At 36.5% G+C, this 21,064-nt stretch overlaps 1 protein-coding gene across 10 annotated transcripts in view; it reads left to right on the top strand.

Moving 5' to 3' along the window:
• The first annotated feature begins 2 nt into the window (after window positions 1–2).
• Window positions 3–21,064, top strand: part of CEP89 (centrosomal protein 89) — a 44,016-nt gene continuing 22,954 nt past the window's right edge. For 8 of the 10 annotated variants that reach the window (XR_015700756.1, XR_015700755.1, XM_009465755.2 and 5 more), the window contains exons 1-16: window positions 183–352; window positions 2,224–2,330; window positions 3,598–3,753; window positions 4,378–4,579; window positions 5,739–5,844; window positions 7,488–7,516; window positions 8,744–8,798; window positions 10,137–10,355; window positions 10,739–10,881; window positions 11,245–11,295; window positions 12,400–12,483; window positions 13,402–13,509; window positions 17,133–17,244; window positions 18,878–19,058; window positions 19,987–20,154; window positions 20,819–20,960. Coding sequence is in view for 8 of the 10 variants with exons in the window: in XM_009465755.2 (XP_009464030.1) it covers window positions 314–352; window positions 2,224–2,330; window positions 3,598–3,753; window positions 4,378–4,579; window positions 5,739–5,844; window positions 7,488–7,516; window positions 8,744–8,798; window positions 10,137–10,355; window positions 10,739–10,881; window positions 11,245–11,295; window positions 12,400–12,483; window positions 13,402–13,509; window positions 17,133–17,244; window positions 18,878–19,058; window positions 19,987–20,154; window positions 20,819–20,960 (1,902 nt within the window). In the remaining 2 variants the exon portion in view is untranslated. Of the gene's footprint in view, window positions 137–182; window positions 353–2,223; window positions 2,331–3,597; window positions 3,754–4,377; window positions 4,580–5,738; window positions 5,845–7,487; window positions 7,517–8,743; window positions 8,799–10,136; window positions 10,356–10,738; window positions 10,882–11,244; window positions 11,296–12,399; window positions 12,484–13,401; window positions 13,510–17,132; window positions 17,245–18,877; window positions 19,059–19,986; window positions 20,155–20,818; window positions 20,961–21,064 lie in introns of those variants that run through there. The other 2 variants (XM_087740615.1, XM_087740619.1) reach the window with 2 other exon arrangements.

The following is a 21,064-nucleotide window of genomic DNA, read 5'->3' as shown; positions in this document are numbered from 1 at the left end:
GTCGCCTCACAGCCGACAGACGAACGGCCCGCCTCGGAGTGCGCGCCTGGCTGACAGCCGCGGCCGCAAATAGGAAGCGAGAGCTCCGTCGCCCGTGAGCGAATGAGGAGACGGGATGGGGCGGGCCTCGCCACTGGTAGGTTGCTAAGGCCGGAGGAGGGGTGAGTAAGACGGGTGCAGATTGGGGGAGCGCAAACCCGCAGCAAATCCGCCGCGCCGTTGCTACCAGGCGGGTCGCGACGGGGGACGCGTCCGAAGCGGGGAGAAAGTAGTCGGGAGGCGGTGGCAGAGGCCCGTCCCCTACCCGGTCCCGATGGCGTTCAGTTTCAGGAGAGGCCGGAAGGGCCCCTTCGTGAGTATCGCCCCGTCCAGGGCCGGTCTCCGTCCCCGTGAAGCAGGGCCAGCGGGGGAGGCGGGGGGCTGTGCCCGGGCGGGACGAGCGGGGGCCCCGAGGGAAGGCGGCTGCGCCCTGCGGTTGACGCCGGTGATCGCTGAGCAGTTTGACTGAAGTGAAAAACGGGGAGAAAAACAAATCCTAAGCAAAGAAAAGAAGGTGTCCGGAGGCTGGCGCTGTCCTCTCCTTCAGTCCCGGGCCTGCCCGCCTTCTCTAGATAAAGGCCCGGCTTTGGCGGGGCGGGGGAGGTGTTCCCGCGCCCTTCCCCTCCGCGGGGGCCTGCGGGTGCTGGCGGGGCTGGAGCCCCCGGCGCCGACGTGCAGCTCGCTGCTGCCCGCGCTTGCTGAGGCGATCCTCCAAGCACACGGTCGCTGCCGTAAAGTGAATGAGAAAAGTTCATAGCGAAAGCTTAGAGCAGCCAAGGGGGGCACGATTGTCAGCAATGGCGTGGGTATTATCTTTTAACGTACTTGAAGTAATTGAAGTTTTTTAAATATTAGAATGAAGATAAAGTATTGATCTTCTGCTGTTGTCTTACTTTTACTGTGGGATGACAGCAAGCATCCTTTTGCCTCAGCTATATTTTCCTAGTAGTTATAATAAGACATCTACAGCCAACAGTCTTCAGTAAATAAAACGGCGCATGCCAGACTGACTTCCAGAATTAGGGAGCACTGCATTTGCAAGATAAGACCGAGTAAAAAGACAGTCTTTGTAATGCACCATTTAGTTATTTGATGCGGCTTCCTGGAAAGACAGAAATATTTCCCAGTTCACTTGTTCATTAACCTGTTGGAGAAGACATTTAAAGAATAATTGAAAAAAAAAAATCTCTGTAGCAGAAATAGCAGAAACTTAGCCTGTTTTACTCCATAAAAAAGTATCATCTGCCTGAAGGTGGGGACTTTATTATGACATGGTATTTTCTGATGCTTAGAGAGAGAACAAGAGGCAATGGGCACAAATTCAAACACAGAAAATTCAACTTAAATGTAATAATAATAATAATAAAAATACTGTGAGTGTAGTCCAACACTGGAACAGGTTGCCCAGGGAGGTTGTGGAGTCTCCACCCTTGGAGATACTCAAAACCTGACTGGACAGGACCCCAAGCAACCCTCTCTAGTTGACCCTGCTTTGAGCAGGGACTTGGGCTAGACAATCTCCAGAGCTCACTTCCAACCTCAACCATTATGTGATTCCATTCACAGTACCCTTTGTAGGGAACTCTGGTCCCAGTTTTCCTGAGCGCGTATTTAATGTTATGCTTTTAAAAAAATTGTTGGGTTTGCTGATAAAAACACAGTAGGATTTATTTTTTTTTTTAATTCAGGCTGAACCTTTGACTGCAAGACTTAATGTTTAGTGATAGTTTTTTCTTCCATCTCATACTGCTATGACTGAGGATTACTTCTGACTGACAGACTCTTTCTACAAGAAAGGGACTAATGTTGTTACTGTGAAGCAGGGTTCAAATATTTAAGAAAAAGTTAGTTTCTAGTATTCCTTTTTTCTTGTATATATAGAGGAAAAAACAAACTTGAGTAAGCTAAAATTCTGTTTTTGCAGATTATGATATAGTGGTTGGAGAACCTACATTCATGGGTCTTATATAAATTACATTTCTAACCTTCATTAGCAGCTGTTCATACATGTTAAAAAGTTAAACTTGGAACCATTTCAAGTCTTCTGTTTACATTAATTGCATGTAATTGTTCTTCCCTTTTATATTATTTTGCATTGTTAGTTTTTATGCATGTTCAATTCTGTGTTTTTTCCATTGTGATCCTTAAAGTCATTGTCAACTAATTTTATTTTAAATTGTTTAGAAACATATAGCTCATGGCCTGGTCCCTGCTGCTACCATAGCTCCTAAACCTGCAGTTCCCCGCACCCCTCCCCCTCGTAGTCCAAACCCTTCTCCAGAAAGGCCCAGGTAGGTTTTGAGTTGTTTCTTTTTTTGTTTCATCAACTACAATAGCATACTAGAAAAGCATAATTAGAAAAATTGCATGTCCTTGCTGCAGTATTTACATAAACTTTTTCATAAATACAATACATTTTTAATTGGGGCAGTTCCCTTCTTTGAGCTTTAAAGATATCTATGTTTCTCCCACTCCTAAGCATGCTAAATAATTAGGACAATGACCATTATGAATATGTAACTTATAATAAGTCAGAATCGATTAAAGAAAAATGGACTATTTAAAGTTAGGGCCATTTTTAATTTGGCTGCTAAAGTAGAGTGTAGGACTGTAGCAGGACTGGTACCGTGAGTCAGGAAGTTCTAACTCATTAGAAAAGCATAAATTAAATGTTACTAACGCCGTTTTATTGCATATTAAAAAAATCAGGGACTTAAAAAAACTGGCATGTAAAACCATGTTGGATTAGATTTGAATTCGCTATATAGGCAAGTTACATAAAGAGAAAATACGAATTTATTTTTCTTTTCATTTGTAGTTTCTTACAGTTTTTTTTTTAATGTTTTCTCTATGTTTAGTTCAATTCTGGTTGCTTTCTGTGGTCTTTCTAGTGTCTGTAACATTCCTACTTAATCCTAGCTCATTTTTTCTTCCTTTTGACCTCCAGTTGTCGTCGTTCCTGTTACAGTCCTTGCCATTTCTCTCCTTTAATCTTTCTTCCTACTTGCTTTTTTCTCTTCATCTTACCCTTCTCTACACTCTGCAGCATCTCACAAACAGGCACTTGTATCTACTTAAGCTTGCCCTAGTTCGCAATGTGCCAGCATTTATTAACAGCTTCAGAGTCATCAGTAAAAGGTTCAGAGTAGGGAATAATGGAAACTAGGAAACAAAATAGCAGAACGTGGAACACTTTTTCAGGTAGTATTGTTATGGCTAAAGTGAATGCTAAATACTGTAAATTATTGATGTCAGTTTTGGGAATGTAACTCAGTATATTCCATGATTTTCATGCATGTGATTTGGGAAAACCAATAGGTATTGTACTTTACTCTTAGATAGCTGTGTTATGATAGCTTGCCCAGTTTTGTGCTTTACTTTGGGAGTTAATAGTTTATAACCAGTCCCTTAGTACTTTCAGTGGTGTTTATGCTTGTTAACCGTGAACTTTTTGCTTTGCTTAAATAGTGAAGACATTGCAATGGAAAAAAATATAAAATGTGGAGCACAGAAAAGACATCAGTATTGTTTCATTGCTTTTTTTCTGTTTTCTTCCAGATCTGCTCTAGCAGCAGCTATCCTTGCAACAACACTAACAGGGCGCACTGTTGCTATTCCTCAGCCTCGGCAGCGATCCCTTTCTGAAAGTGATTCCACCTATGTGGAACAAGAATGCTTTGAACCATATGTGACAGTCACAGAGCTCAGAATGGGGTAGTGTATACTTTCTGTTTTGATATATTAGAAATAGAATCTGTCAAAGATACAATTTTATCGAAGAGTTACAGCAAACTAATTTAACTCCTGGTATTATAGCCACTTACTTTTTCCTCACGACATCATAAATTGAGTCTGAAGTATCTACAATCCTTATTCCATTTCTCATAAAGTGATGTCATGCATACAATCTTCAGAGAGGGAGATTTGGATTGTACAGCAGTCACAAGTAAAAACGTGTTATTTCTGCCAAATGACTATCAATTATACAAACAGTTGATCACTGAGGAATCATCTGAATTACATGTCAGATATTTCCTTTGTGCTAAATAATTATTTCAGACTCTTCTTTTGGTAGAATTAGCAACCTTCTATCTCTAATCGGGCATTTTCTTTAACATAGAGAAGAAAATGTAGCTCCAGTGGTAATCATCTATTTTAAAGCATACGCGTAGGCTAGATTCCTTGTTTGCAGCTAACAGAAGCCTAGATGTCTGTGTTGGCTGTTTGGACTTGTTGTGTATATTCTAAGACTGAGGGTTCTACTTTTTTTTTTTTTTTTCTTTTTTTTGGAAGAGTAAGCAACACTGAAACAGGTTTTCAACTCCTTTCTACTTGCAGGCCCAACTGGAAACTTGATGGTAGTGACAGATCTCCTGTACAGTCCCTGGAAATATCAGGCAATTACTGTGAGGATGGGGACATGGATACCTATCGTTCAGATGCTGATAAAGAGGCAGAGTCCAGTTATCAGAGTAATGAGAAAAGGGGAGAAAGCTTTAGCACCAATGCTATTTATGCTGTTCCCTGCAAAAACAAAAAGGTAGGATTTTAAAATGTGTTAATTCCTTTACCACGTTTTAATATGTTAATGCAAATATTAGAAATTTCTAAGGCATTTCATTCTCTTCTTACTCTTTAGACATTAATTCAATTTTTATTTCACATGCTTCTTTTGGTGGTTCATTTACTCCTATACCAGTTAGGCAGGTTTGCTGATCCTCACAGATTCCATATCTCTGATTATTGGGAGCCTTTTCTTATTAGGAAAACACTGGTATCGTGTATAATTATTGTGCATAATTTAGTCTTGTAAAATGTCCAGTATTTTATGTTGAGCGTGATACTTAGATTATTTGTTAAAAGCACTAGGAGCTTTACTTTTACAAATGGTGAAGGCTTAATTATTGATTCAGTATGGTGCTAATGAGCAGAGACCTATATAGAGACAGGGAGATTCAGAATCAAACAAAATAAATTACCTTGTTGTCTTGAAGACTAGTGGAGTTTTCTGTGTAATAGGTTTGGATTGCCTTAACCAGCAATGAGCAGGTTAATACTCCCAAGGCACATTTAAAGTTCAGTTTGCATCTCTGTCCAAAATAATACAAACATTTAACAAACATGAAGAATTAACTGAGTAGTAAAGACGCAATAAAATGCTATATATGTGAAAGAAATCAGAAAAGACCCTTAGGTGAAGAGATAGTAGGCAGTAAGAGGAAGGGGGGGGGAAGGGAGTGAGTGGAATATGTGGGACACTGGCATGCGATCAACAGGGGAAAACCAACAGAGACAATGTTAAAAATTATGTATGAATCTCTCAGTGCTGTGATATAGTAGATGAATGGTTGATCTTTTGTAAAGAGCAAGTTTAGATACAACACAGAACAAGCAAATGTAGGATGATTTCACAGACTCTTGTGACTGAATAAGGTGACAGGGAATATTGGCCCTGTGAACTAAATGACTATCACAGCTTCCTAGCTCCTGTTGATCATTGTAAGGTTTAGATATTATTTACATAGAGCCCTACAACAAAAAAAGTATGTCGTATCATTTATTGTCTTAAAATATTGGAGTACAATTCTGAATGTGACTGGGACATTAGTACACTAAAGGTTTCATGCAGGTATCAAGACACCTGGGCTATTTTAACAGTGTTACCATGATTTAGATAGGCTTGTCTTATTTTTACATAGGAAGAGTTTTCACCATCTCCTAGTACTAATGCTGACAAGAAAGAGGTGCCTTCTCATGAAACTGATTTTCAGGTACTGGTGGATGAGTCAAACGTGCGAATAGAAGGTAAATAAACTTAACCTTAGTCAAAATGCCATACTTTTTAATACCATGGGGAAAAATAATTTTTGAATAAAATAAATTTAATACTATATGATAACAATATATTCCTCTTTTTTTTTTTTTTTTTTTAAAGGGCAATGGAAGAAATGCTACTAAATACTTAGCCATTTCTAGTAGTTACAGAAAATTAAAAACCTGCATAAAGAGGGGAGATTGGTCTATATTCACAGTATAACTGAAACTCCTAAACATCCACTATCAGCCAGTGTAAAAAGAGAGGGGAAAAAAACCCAACTTTGTGAACTCTTGCCTTGTCTAGTACAGTCATTCTCTACTATGTTTCTGTTGATATGTGTGCCAGAATCAATCCAGTTTATACTCTGGAAACTATTGGAGTGTTACTGTGCTCAAAAAATGGAAAAAGTAGAAACTACCAATGTTAAAAAAAAAAAAAAAAAAAAAAAGCTAGAGAGAAGAAAACACTGCTAATCAGTCACTTTTCATGGGTAAAAAAAAGTCATGTCTGAAAATCAGCAGTAAGAACTTTTTTTTTTTTCTTAAATAATCAAATGGTATGATACTGGAATTGTTTATTCTTTCTACAGAAGTTGTATCATTCTTGGTGTCTTTTAAGGTCTGGGCCTTAAAATTGTACATCAGATCACACAGGAAGGTTCTGACAGAAAAGAGAGCTGAACATGATCATCAGTCTCAGGTTATCACCCTAAGCTCTGAGCTGTTAAGCTTCACAAATCATTTTTTTTCAGTAAGTAATTTCATTAGACCAGGGACATTTGGTTCATACCTGGACCTGTCATTAAGCTATTTTCTTGTAACAGTAGAATATCGTGGAGAAAAAAACATGACAAGAGAGCAAGACCAATCTACCTGCATAGGTATTTTATTGTATAATTATCTTGTCCATTTTTTTTAATATCAGGAAAACCGGAAATCAGAATTTGTTCCAGAGCTGCGAAATGCAGTTTTTACAGAGGATGGCAGCACTCTAGTAGCTATTGGATAGGAAAGAGAAAGCAGAACTGAGTCCGTTTTGAAAAATCTGTCTTTCTAAGTTTTATTCATGTTGGATCCCAGTGTTGTTTCAATATTTTTCAGTGGAGTTATTTGAAAAGCTTTACAGAGAACAATATCCAGAAAGAATGGGTTGCTTTGATAAAACCATTTGGGAAGTGGATGCATTAAACTGAAAAGAATAGGATATGTAAACCGTTTCTAATCCCTCTTCTACATAAGTAAGCGTTGCAGATCTTGGAAGCTGTGAGATTTGCACTTGCCTTGTTCAGAGATGCCATAGGATTCAAGCTGAGTAAAATCAATGAAAATATTTCATTTGTCCTTTAGTCAAATTCTAAAAGAATAGTGGAATACAACAATACAACTTCATTTCTTCCATAGTTGCATCTACACAGTATGAGGTAAAGTGAGGTCCCACATCAGTATTGTGATACACCATGAAAGAGATAATGGAGAGTTAGTGATCTAATTTGTGGGTTTGGGAGGACTTTCTTACATTTATTTGCAGTATATAATATGTGTACTGACATATCCATATGAACCCTTATAATTTATGGACTTAAAAATACTTTTGGTTTTAATTGACTGAAAGATCTGTTTTTCTTTAACAGAAGACCAACATCTTAGCTTGAATTTAAAGGTAAGACTTATATGAAGGTTAATTTGTGATGCATTTTGGAAAAAAGGGTGTTATAAAGAGCTGGTAGTTTATAGTCACTTAAAAGAAAACTAATTTACTGCCACTAGGGAATCTTTTTCTTTTGGAGTACAAGAATGGCTAATCATTCCTTTCGAAAAATACCACTATATAGGTAAATAGGCCACATGAAAGTTGGGGGTTTTGTTTGTTTGTTTGTTTAAATATATCTTCTGTAGTTCCTCAGGCAAAAGTAAGAAACTGAGAGTGGGAGACATCATGTTATAGCAAGAGATAGTTCTTACTGATAATTTTCAAATTCTGAGCCTGGCTTCACCAGATTTTATTCTCCTTTTCCAGCTGGGCCCATCTGATTGCTTTCATAAGCTTGAAAAAGAATACCCAAAAGTTTAGTTTCTCAGATCAACCTGTCGGAATATTATTTACAAAAATTGTCAGTTCTTCCAGTGTTAATGTCACTTTTTTTCTTCAAGTTCTTGACCATATATATTTCCTTTTGAAATTGTTCTTCAGTTTTGACTCATTTAGTCATCAGTGTCTTGGTGTATTCAATTACATGGCATCATATCCTTACAGAACTTCTCTGCTGTTTCATAAAAACGTGGAGAAAGTTTGTACATCAATCATGTTCACCTCAAGTAAATACATTAGTATAAATTTGGCCTGTAGTTCTTTGCTGATGAAAGAACCTTCTGAAAATGTAAAGATAGATACTTTTTTTTTTTTTAACAGCAAAGGGAGAACAAAGTTTTTCAAATTGGAGGAACATTTTACATTTTAATTTATTTGCTCATTCCCAGTTAGGGACTGACAGTTCATATCATAATTGACTATTCTAAAGTCATATTTTATACAAACTAACAGGTGGGAGCAATATCCATCCTGTTTGGTCAAGAAACTTTATGTAACTTTTATGTCAGCCATAAAATTGTTTTTAGAACCGTACATCTCTGACAACTAAAGAAAATATTAACAGTTTCAAGGGTCCACAAGTGACTGATGGCAGTGATAAGTGACAAAATGATGTCAAGATGGGTAAACGACAAGTTGTATATTGTCAGTAGTGAATCCAACCTTAAATTTTGTTGATATAAAAGAAACTGTTTCAAAAGTTCTGTTTCCTAAGTTCTCCAACAGTGATGCTGTTCAGAGTACTTCAGAAAGGATAACTGTTAAAGCAAATTGTCTCATTTTTTATTTCTCTGCTAGGAAGAAAAATCATTAGCTGAAAATCTGATATGTGAAAAGCCTCCGCCATCCCCAGGTACTTATAAGACTCTACTACAATTCTTCATTGTAATAATATGCATATGTATATAAAAATATATTTTCCTGCTTGTATTCTCTAAGCCTAATTTGAGATTAGGAGATGAGAAAGTGCTGAGTGCTCTGTGATATGTATAAAAACAATAGTTCCAGGCTTTTTATGTTAGGTGTTTTAGACTTGTTTTTATTTTCCAATCTGAGTGACTTCTTGACATCTTAAGTAAATGATTTTGAAACTATGTAATGAAATCAAAATCATACTGGAACTCTCCAGTCCCTTGTTTCATCTACACTAGAGGATGTCACCATTATTAAGTATCCCATTGCAACTGAAGTGGTAAACATACAGTGATAGGAGATGTGTAGTTTACCTTCAGCTAGTGCCTTATTTGTGTGTTATTGCATCCATGTAACAATTCCAGGCACACCTCTGAACTTTGTGTGTCGCATGGATGGGATATGCGTCTATCATGAGTTCATGGGTTTTTGTGTATTTTGTCTATTTCTGTGCTGTCTAAGTACCTTATGCCTTCTCACAGGAACTTAACAGTGACCATAAACACATGAAGCATGTCATCAGTAACAGAGATAGCTCTGTATTTCAGAACCAATTCTTGGGTTTCATATATATCCCATACTAAGGAACTGTTCTGTACTAAGTTATATTCACACCTGTCTGCTGTTAGATTATGCTGGCTCTTAAAAGTCTGACCATAAGGGTAAAATCTCAGCCTTTGTTTTACTAGGTAAGCTGTTTAGACCATACAGATGAAAAGAAAAATTTGAAAGTGTGATCCATTATTACTGATGCAACAGTATATCCATGTTTTTGCAGATGATCTAAAATTTTACTTTTGTAAGGACTGTTAAGTAACTTCTATTCAGTAACAGATCATTGAAGCATGTTCAGTGGGAAGGAGGGTAAAGCTTTCATTACATAAGTGATTAAAATAAGAAGGGGGCAAGAGGACTGACTAGGCCATGCAGGGCACATATACTTTGCTTGCTGCAGTGGATATTTCTGTCTCACCTCTCTAGTCACCCATGCTGGGGAGAGGGAGATCTGCTGACACTTTCTTTGCCCTTTAAGGAAGGAATGTTTTCCATGTCTGAGAGAAAAGATGGGAATTTGCAGCCACTCCACTATATAGCTCTCTTTCCAAATCCACTTTTTTCTTTCTCTTTGGCTTTATCTTCTGGGAGCCATGAGCTGATTTATACCTTATAAAGTAACATTCATACATAATGCTAATATTAGAAAAAATGGATTATAATTTGCTGAAACTCATATTGGACTCTGAATACCATTTAAATACATTGTACTGTGGCATCACAGATGTGTCTATTCGGGCAAGGCAAGCACGGGAAAATACGACTAAAGAAAAGTTCAGAGAACTAAAACAAGAAAACTGGTCTCTGAACAAGGCATACCAGGCTACCGTCCAACAATTGGAGGGAACAAAACAGCAACTGGAAGAACACCAATTAAAGCTGAAGAGACTAGAACAAGAAAACAGAAGACTTAAAGAAGCTGCAGAGAAGGCACATAGAGAAGGTGGGCGAAACATATAAGCTATTCTGTAGTTATCTTGTTTGATTTTTCCACTTTCTTGCAACCTATTCCTGCAGTAGTAGGTTTCCGCTCATTGATTTGAGCAAGTTTCTATGCAGAAGTAGTTTTTGAACAGTATTTTCTACATTTGTAGAAACTTTGTCAATGAATACTTACATGCTCATGAAAAAAATTACTTAGTTGTTTGAAATGTAATGTGTTTTTGTTAGTAACTTTTCATGGGATTATTCCATTACAGTATTTTGAGAGAAGTTCTCTTATGATTCTAGCTTATTGAGATTTTTTTTTCTCTTGCAATTAACAAATTATTGTGAACATTTCTTGAATTCTGATTGAACTTTCTTGTTGGATATTTGTTTTAATAGAGGAGGCTACAGAATTACTTTCTCTCAGACAACAAGCACAAGAACTGGTAGATGAAAATGATGCTTTGAAAATGACTGTCCATCGTTTAAATGTAGAATTAAGTCGCTATCAAACTAAATTCAGGCCATTGTCCCAAGAAGAGGTGAGACGCTTGGTTATAAAGGCAGTTTGTACTGAAATGTCCCATTGTCCTTTCGTTAATCTTTGAGTTTTAAAGACTGTATTCTCCAGATTTGCCACAAAATTAAAAAATGGCATAGGCTTTTTCTGAAACTTAAAATAAGCATTTATCGTTAAGTCTAACTTTCAGAAGTTGGACTTTCTCCTATATTAGTAAGTTATTGAACTTCCAGTTTTGTTGACTTTGTTGAGTGTGTTACATATGCAACATATATAATTAGAAATGTAAGCTTGTTAGGGGTAATAGTTGTGACTACAGTGGACAGTGGTTGGTGCTTCAAAAAGCAGGAAATAATTTCAGTATCTTTTTAAAAATCTACTTTAGCATCTAAAACTGAAAAGTTTACCCATGAAAGGGCCACCACCACCATGGCTGGTAAGTAAAATAATATTTTCACTTACCTGTTCATTCCTTTCTAAGTAAAGTAGTAGAATTTCTTTACTGGAACCAAAATACTCAGGATATTATTTAGTTACTCAGCTGAACTATCACATACTAGTAAAATATTATAAACATTTATGTTTGTTGCATAAAAAGATGTAGGGCAGAACTTTGCAATGAATGCGTGCAGCTCCAGTTGAATTTACAGTAAGCTACAGACTGCATACAATCACCAACTTTGAACTACTGAATGCAAATTAAGTAGAAGTACTGTTACCCTGAGAACTGTAAATACCATCTTTACTTAGTATTGTCTAGCATATAGGTTACTTCAAGGTCTATTGCTTAATTGTTAATCTTCTGTTGTGATTATTTTTAAGATGATACCAAAAGAAAATAGCATATTTCAGTGATTCTGATGGTAGGAGTGGTCATGGGTCCACTTAGTAGCCTATGAACTTCTGGTAAGGAGAAGGCAAATAGTCTGTGAAATTGAATGCATTTGTAATATGTGAAGCAATTTTTCCTTGAAATGCAAATCAGATCTCAAGTTTTCCTTCCTCATTGTTATTCAGAACTATACAGAAAAAGGAAAGTCCTCCTTCTGCTCTGTCTTTCTGGCTATAATATCAAAGAATCACATATGTATGTATTTAGTTTTAAAGATGCAGGTTTGAGAGCGTAAAAATTCTTTTCCCACTTACTAATAAATCTGGGCTAAATTTGATTAATATTAACTGTATTCACTGCAGTGTTTCAGTTTGGTTTTATATTTATTTGCATCCACATCCTGCTGTGTTACACATACGGATAAGTAACAGCTGCTTCTTAGTGAAGTGTGCAAGTATAGCATCCAGCCTTGTCCCCTCCAAAGCTTGCTCCTAGAGTAGTGCTGTTAAGTGCTTCTGCAGCATCATTTTGCCTATGGTGATCTGCGTGCTTGTATAAGTCCTGCACTTTTGTCTGCAAGGCATATATGAAAACCTTTAATAGCTTTTAAAACTAGCAATATATAGCAGGAGAAGAAGTAAAAAATATTGATGAGATTGTGGTTTGTAATTGATTTATATGGATTGATTTTTTTATTTTTTTTTTAAGTTGGATATGAAGTATTTGTCACCTCTTCTGTTGGCATATGAAGACAGAATAAGAGAAAAGGAAGATTTAAATCTTGAACATGAGGCAAGTTGCCGTTTACAGAAAATATACTTCTACACTAAAGCAGAACTAAATTACTGAATTTTTTTTAAAAGGGATTTGTCAAAGCTGTTTTCTGCCTAAAATGAAAACTGACTGTGTTTTACTTTTTTGTGCATAGTTATTGTGCTATCTTATCCTACTTGGCTTGCTTGTTTTTGTCAGCCTGTTCAGATGTAGAAGCAGGCACTGCACTGAGATGTACAAGAATTGTGCTCTCTGAATAGAGTAAACCGTAAACACAGTCAGTGGTAGAAAGAATTTACTATTGTCATTCATAATGGGGATGTGGTGCCCTATATAGCTGCTCTTCCACTTACGGGCCTGTGGATTTTGTGGTAGAAGAATATTTATTTCTAGGTATTTAAGGAATGGGTACTCTTTTTGTTCTTTAGAATTATTTTTTTGTCATTGAACCTTTGAAAAATGGTGATTTGCTTCAGAGCAGAACTGCCATAGCTTTTCAAAATAATTTATTTCCATTCAAAAAATTAAGCCATAAAACGAGCAGAAAACACCGAGGGTTTTATATTACTGTAAATTCACTGTATTGTCCTACCATATTCAAATTCATGTCATTCATACTGAAAATGTATAGTATCATTAGTAATTTCCAGAATTCAGTTTTTTAAATCCATATTTTAAGGATCTACAGCTTGCTTAATTCAAATGACACTTGGCAAAAATGTGGCACAATTAAAATCAATTATTACTAGACTGATGAAGCAATTTAGAAGTATGCACATCTGAATTAAAGATGAGCAAGTAATGAGATAATATGCTGTTAACAGAAGAATTAGAAGGCACCCAGGCATGTATATTTATAAAAGTTTTTGTTGATGTAAAAATTAAAGCAAAATACTTGCCTCTGAAGAATTTCACGTGGAGTCCTTTGTCTTCCAGGAGGATATGAAGAATTTTAAAGTAAGAGTTGAAGAGTTGGTGAAGGAGAATGAAGACCTGCATGAGCAATTAAATAAAAATAACTTTATTACCCCTACAGAATGGCAAGTTATATTACTAGAAATTAATTGAAAAGCTACTCATCATTTGGCTTCTTGCATGCAAGCTTTTAAGATTACAGATCTTAAGGAAAATTTTGTTCCCCTCAAGCAAATTAAGTTTTTTGCTGAAGAGTTAATAGGGTCATGATTACGTGTTGTTGGAACAATGCTGATCTGCAATGCCTGAAATAATTTTGGAGTAAAGATTAAATAGTGAAGGTGCAGTTTTGCACCTGAAGCCCATGTAATTCTGTGCCAGACCTTGCAGGTTACCTACTCATCACTTCTAGTAATAGTAGGAATGTGCCAATGACATCAGTTTTTCATTAATATAAAATGGTATTGGAGTATGGCATTGGAAGAATTTGATGTTCTTGAGAAGTGAAACAATACAAACATAATGAAATTAAGTAGTATAAAATACATATGAGGCTTAATAACAGTTTACCTAAGTCAAGCATTCATCAGCTGGTAACAGATGGAGAAGAGACTGGTTGTACTGGTTCATCACAAGATGATTGTGTGCTTTTTAGGGCAAGAGCTGTAAAGAAAAAAAAAAAGGCAATATAGTCCTGGGGTATGTTAGAGTAGGTCCTTCTAGTAGAGGTTGGGCATTAACACAATTATATGGAAAACCGGAGAGTCCCAGTCATCCATATTTAAGTACAGAGAAACAAAGCTGAAAGGGTTTGTGGTATAGCCAAAGAAATGGAGGGCCTCTTTTATGTGGAGTTTAGACAGATTGGCCTTTCTCATTTAGCAAAACAAAGGCTGAGCCAGGACAGTGTTGCTTTCTGTAAGCACATCAGGGACAGGAGTCATGGAGTATACAAAGAACTACTTAAGCTGCATTTATAGGACTGAAGGCAGTGTTACTAGAACAACAACTGGGCATTCATTCACCATAAACAAACTTAAAGTGGAAACTGGAAGATGATTCCTAACCAGTGTAACATGTTTTGGAACAGCATCCACTGTGAGTAGTGAACATAAAAATTCTTACTGCACTCATGACACAGGTGGTAATTGTATGGAAGGGATCATGTGGCACAGTGTCTACGCTGGGAGGACTTTATGACTCAGGCCGTGCCTTCCAATCTTAAATCTCTGCAGATTTAACCAGCGACTGACTTTCAATCAGAGGCTCCTCAAGGCGGAACTACAGAAGAATTTAGTTTCTTTATAGATTTGGTTAAGAAGGTTGTTCTAAAGGTATCAAAGTGTTTTATAGATGCTTTAATAAAATACTCTGGATATTTTGTGTATCCTTGGATGCTTATATGCTGTCCACAAATTCCAAAGCACTCTTCATAGAGATGTTTCAGCTTCTTAAATATGAATTTTTGAACTTTTTTTAAAACCTTTGCTTTTAATTTTGCCTCTCTGCAAATGCCTGGGAGAAGTTCGTATCTCTCTGAGCTGTTTCAGGCTGTCTGTAGTCTCTGTCTGGGAGCTGTTTCTTAAGGCTGGGGTTCAGCAAGGCAGGGATGTCAGATTGCCAAGCTTTTGCTTGGTAGCTTCAGTGGCTTCTTCACGCTCAGTGTTGCAGTGCATTACCCCGTTATTTGTATTGACATAACCGCTCATGGGTCAAGCACATAAAGGTGTTGGTGTTGATCAAGCTAATACCTTTTTGTAGCAATTTTAAAAATTTTGTTTCAAAATGTAGCCTCAGGGTGCCAGGCATAGCCCAGGGTGAGGATGTAGCTTGGCAGCGTGGGAGACATTCCTTATGCCTAAACCTGTTGAGGAAATATGATCTTAGTGGTATCGATTTGAAAGTTGCAGTTTTACCTAGAAAATTATTTTATTCTTTGTTTAAAACTGTTACACTTCAAAGACTTGCCCAATAAGATTCACAATCCATTTTCTCAACCTTAACTCCAGCCTAGGTAGTTTTAATGGGAAAAAAACTTCCATTGTTTCTTTCAGCTGGTAGTGCTTAGCATCTTACATCAGCACTGACCTTCCTGTCACTAATAACGAACGTATTTTGTCATTCAGTTTGCATTTCATACTTATCCATTCACATGAAAACATGCAGAGTCTTAAGTGGTTAAACAATATGAACTCTATCTTAGCTATTAACCGATTTGTAAGCGGCTGATGTGCATTTGCTTCCTTCTCCTATGCCCACTGCAGTAAATTTCACTGTAAATTAAGTCATCTAAACTTACAACCTCCTGTGTGGAGAGGTTTTCATGGATACAAGTGTAAGCTGACTTCCATTTCTGTGTTTCCAAAAATCTTCAGGGTTGACTGTTTAAGACTATATTTTTCATCTGCCAGGAAACAAGTGTTAGCTGTATGGTTCAGCTTAAATTTTAGTCAGAATATCATTTGATGGTGGGGGAAATTGTCCATGTCTAGATCTATACACAATAGGATGCATTTTTATCTAGGTCAGGCCACACATGAGCAATGTAGATACATGTCGTGTTAATTACTGTCAGTAGAAATCCTTGGTAACAGTCCATTTTGCTGCTACACTTTCTTTGGGTTTAGGCTACTCTTACTGATTGATGGATGACAACTCTTGAGTTTAAATTCATGTGATATCATCTGATACTTGTACTCTATTTCTACTTGCATTCTGGCTAATACTTCTCAACTTGTTAAGCTATTATTAGAACAGCAAATAGTTTATTAAGCTTTTGTTAACATCAGAAACACTGGTATTGGTTTTCTTGAAAGCAGAATTAATACTAGTTATAAAGCAGAGAGGTAAGTTCTCTGTTCAAGATAGTTCAGTTTAAACACCCATCTTCTTTACAGGCCCATAAAACACACTGGCAGTATTTTTCCAGAGATCAAAGCCAAGTAGATCCAAATCCTTTCTAAGAACTTATTGCATGTTTTGAAAACAAATTTGGTTCAGTTACTAGTTACATAGCTCTCTCCAAGTCATCTGGCACCATTATGTAGCTTTAATTCTGTCATATGAGAAAAGTCAGAGAGATCTGGGGCTGTTTTGCCTAGAAGAAGAGAAGGCTCAGGGGACATCTTATCACTGTATGTAAATGCCTGAAGGGAGGGTGTACAGACGGAGCCAGGCTCTTTTCAGTGGTGCCCTGTGACAGGACAAGAGACAATGAGCACAAACTGAAACACAGGAGGTTCCGTCTGAACATAAGGAAAGAGGTTTTTCACTGTGAGCACTGCAGTAAGCTGTCCAGAGAGGTTGTGGAGTCTCCATCCCTAGGGATATTCAAAAGCCATCAGGACATGGTCCTGGGCAGCTGGCTCTAGGTGCCCTTGCTTGAGCACAGGGGTTGGACCAGATGACCTCCAGAGGTCCCTTCCAACCTCAACCATTCTGTGATGCTACAATTCAAATTTACACATACCTATTTTTCCTTCTTTCTGTAGGGAATTTTTGCTTTAGTTAGTCAAAGATTTTAAACATTATTTAAAATAATTTACATATTGAGGGTTGTGAGTTCATGTCTCTGATAAGTTTACCTTGGGTTCTGACATTGCTTTCAATACGAGTTTTTAAAATTTTTTTTACAGAGGTTCAAATATGATTTTATAAGTTTACACTGTTGGAAGTCAGTTGTGTTTTTTCTTTGGACATAAGTTAATATTTGAATTATGTTTTATTTATACGCTGATTGTCATTGCAGGCAGCAGCTGCAAACTCAGGCCAAGCTGGTCTTGGAAGAAAACGGATTGTTGATGGAGCAACTCGAAATTCAACAAGCTAAAACAAAAGACAGTCACAGACAACATGTTCAAGAAGGTAAAGCATTTGAATTGCTAGTCATTTGAACTACACCAAAGATGGTACTGCAGGTTTGTTTGTTTGCGATTGTGTTTTGTTTTGGTGGGTTGTTTGGGATTTTTTTGCAACTACAAAGCATCGCTGAATGCAGGTAAAACTAATATGAGATCAAGCTCTGGATGTCAACCGATACTGAAAAGAAATGTCAGTATCACCTAGTGACACTATACAGCATACTCCATTTTGACTTGCTGCTTCTGAAAAAGTAACAAGAATCATTAAACAGCAATACATTCATTCTCATAATTTAAGAGCAGTTTAAATTTTACAGGTTGGTATTTGTGAGGTGTTATTTGCTTACTGAAGTGTTCGATTTAGAATTTGTAGGGTTTTTTCATTTTCTGCTTTGTAGCCAATGTTTATTGCTTAATAAAATATAGTTAATCAGTAGGAATATTTGATTTTACACTTCTGTAATTTGATACTGCTTAAATTTACATGCGTCTTCAAGGAATAATCTGTTATCTATTGCTGTTTTATCAGAGGTTTGTATTTGCTTGAATTCAGAACACTTGATATTCCTTGTCTTACTTGTAAATATTATTTCTTGACCAAGATTAATTCTTCTGTTGATAGTTATTTTTTCCATCAGCAGATTCCTCTGGATATTTCTTGTTAATAGCCATCTGACTGGATATTAGAAAGAGAACAAGCATGTTATAGTTTAAAATCCCAAAACTGAAAGTAAGATTTCTTAATGAAATTTAAAAAGCAAGACTGAATCTTAATTCACAGATTAGGATGTTCTGAAAAACATTTAATTATGTGTGATTAACATAAGTAGCTGATGAGAATGGTTTCCTTAAGTGAACCTATATAGCAAAACTCCAACTCTGAAATTTTTTATTTATGGAATTAGGTGGCAAATGAATACTTACCTTTCTGCTTTTAAAGTTTCTGAGTTTCTTGTTTAGAGTTTTATCTCTCTACATCCATCTGCGTTTAGAAGATAATAACTCATCATGTACCAGGCCAAAGGCCAGACAATACCCCAAAATCAGGTGTTCCTCTTTCCAAATCTTAAAATAGCTTGATCTGGTATGAGTTGTCAGAACACCCCTAGTAAACACTGACAGATTTTGTTATCTGTTGCTGGAGTTCTCACAAGGAAATAAGAGCCCTGATCTTCCATTCAGTTTCTACAACTGTTTTGGCAGTGTATCCAGTGATTGAAATACATACTACAGGAAGAACTCGGAGATCAGTGAACAGAAACTAGGCAGTCTCTAGATGTGTGCCTTATCTACTAGGCTACAGAAGTCATGTTCCATTTTAGGTTCTTTTCCTGAATTAGTAAAATCTGAATCAGAGGGTTTTTCAAAGTAAAATGACGTTTCAATGAACAAATAGCTTGTAGCCCTGAAAAGAAGCAGTCTTGAAGTTTTGGCACTTTTCTAAAACAAACTGCTTGAGACAGCAAAAAAAAAAAAAAAATCCAAACTGTTAAAATACAAAACAAACTGACAAATCCACTGTTATATAATACTATGACTAACTAGGAATTAACGTATTACTGGTTTAGTTGGAGTTTCACTAGGTGATTGAGTTAGTTCTGCTGTACCCAGTTGTTTTTTTTTTTTTCTCCCAAAAGCTTCAAAATTGACCAAACAGATAATGATCTTAGAAGGTAAGAAACAGAGTCAAGAAGAAGAGATAGCAGAGTACCAGAAGCAGTTGGAAGCTTTGCGTTCTACTTGCGAAGAGCTGAAAGCCAAACTGGATAGCAGAATAGCAGCAGAGGAGCACTTTGCTCTGGTGAATGATTTAAAAAGGTATGAGTTTACATATGGTGCACAGAGAAACAATCCTGCAAAGCATTCACATGAACAGATCCGCATATGCATCGCTCTGTAGGTAGGAGGCGAGTGGAAACTTATGCTGGTAATCTATTAAGGTGTCTACCAAAGTACAAAGAAAGGTAAAGAAATATTTAAAAAATACTGTCTCGCTTTTCATAGACAAAATTACGGAAGGAAATCCCAGCTCTAGAGACATCGGTAGAAGTGTTTCTACCATAGAGTATGTATTGCTAAATGTACCTTTTTAAATAGCAGAAGAGGAGGCATTTAAAATAGAATTTTTGTCAAATCTAATTACTTCTATCAACACTATGTATAAAATGTTCTCATTCTTTTGTTCCCATCTTTGGGAAAATATCTGAAGGATTCTGAAATTCTAAACTAAAAATATGACCTTTCTCCAGTCTTTACGATATGGAAATAACAGAAAACAACGACACAAAAGTGCTGTCATGCAGCATAGTCTCTAAAGTAATGTTTTTTAAAAGACATTCTGTAAATTTGTTTGCTTTCAAGCCTAGGATAGTGCAAGTTACTGTTTCTTGGTGCAGTGCCTTCCTGAGAAGTTCTCAGACCTTCTTTTTTGGCATTGCTAGTAATGTCTTCAAAAAAAAAAAGAATAGGAAGGGCATACATTTGGACTATATAGGATATTTTTATAATTTAAATTCTATTTCAAGTGCAGTCAGGATGAGTTATTTGAATAATTTTGTTTTTATTAGGCTTCATTCATGATTTGATATGTCATGAGATTGTAGTACCTCTCTGATGTCACCACTGAATATTAAGCGTTCTCACTGTATCTTTTTCATACCTTCAACATGGGTATCTTGCTGTAACTTAGCTTTTTAGTGAAGCAGGTCTATACATGATGCCTGTTCTACACTGTTGGTTTTTGCAGCCATTTACAACAGGAGGAGGAGAAAAAGCGCTGTGAGGTGGAAGATCTAATGGGAAAGATAGCATCACTACAAGCTCAAAACAAGAAACTACTTTTAGAGAAAAATAACTTAATGGCTGACAACAAGATCCTGGAAACTGAGATGGAAATGACACAAAAGACAAACGGGTCATATCACGTTCTCATCTTCTTATGTAGAAATATTTATATTTCTAAAAATAGCAGCAGAAATATCTGTAAAAATATTGTCTGACATCCCACAGTGTGTAATTTCTACCTATTACAAAAAAACCCAAGTTTCCTAAACACATCTTTGTCATATTTAAAGGCCTGGTTGTAAAGTAACTTTGCTAAGCTTTATATGTTTTCATGCACACTTTTCTATGTCTACATTCAAATTAAGAATATGTCTTTAATGCTAGTAGTTAGCTATAGCAATTAATCATTTCTGTACTCACCTGAAAAATAGGGTACTACACTATTTGCAGACCTTGTCATGCACCCGAGTGGTTCAGAGTTGGGCTCACAATACTTTAAAAAGTAAAAACAATATTACTGTTATATTTCTTAAGACATATGAGCTTGTAGCCATTGCAGAAATTGTTCTTTTGAATCATTGTTACTGTTGTTATTCACATAACATATTGTGAAGAAAAACAGCCCCAAAAAGTGGGAAATTATACTTTCAGCATTGCAAATATTTTGATCCAGTGCACCTTAAACAGTATATTTGATTGTTTGAGACTTGTACAAGTTGATTTGCACATGCAGTGCAAGTTCTTTTAACGCCATTATTAATTCCCAATCTGAAGATTTTCTGTTAATTTTATAGGAGATTAAAGAAGAAAATAGGTCTTTTGAAACGGCAGTTGGAGGAAGCAATGGAAAAAGAAGTTGCAGCCCATCACTATCTAACAAACCTTATTGGTTTGGTGGAGAAGATAGCTCAGGAACGTGATCATCTTACTTTTTTGGTAATTACCTTTAAATAATTAATATGACTTAATTGATATTTCACACAATTATCATCCTACTAGCACAATTTATTGTTAATTTGCATTATCAAAAAAGAAAGCTA

Source organism: Nipponia nippon, unplaced genomic scaffold (genome assembly GCF_047370975.1).
Source record: "Nipponia nippon isolate SJK-2023a ecotype South Korea unplaced genomic scaffold, ASM4737097v1 scaffold_7, whole genome shotgun sequence".
Lineage (NCBI taxonomy): Eukaryota > Metazoa > Chordata > Aves > Pelecaniformes > Threskiornithidae > Nipponia > Nipponia nippon.
Note: the sequence above shows the minus strand (reverse complement) of the source record. Positions and strands in the feature narration are given on the sequence as shown.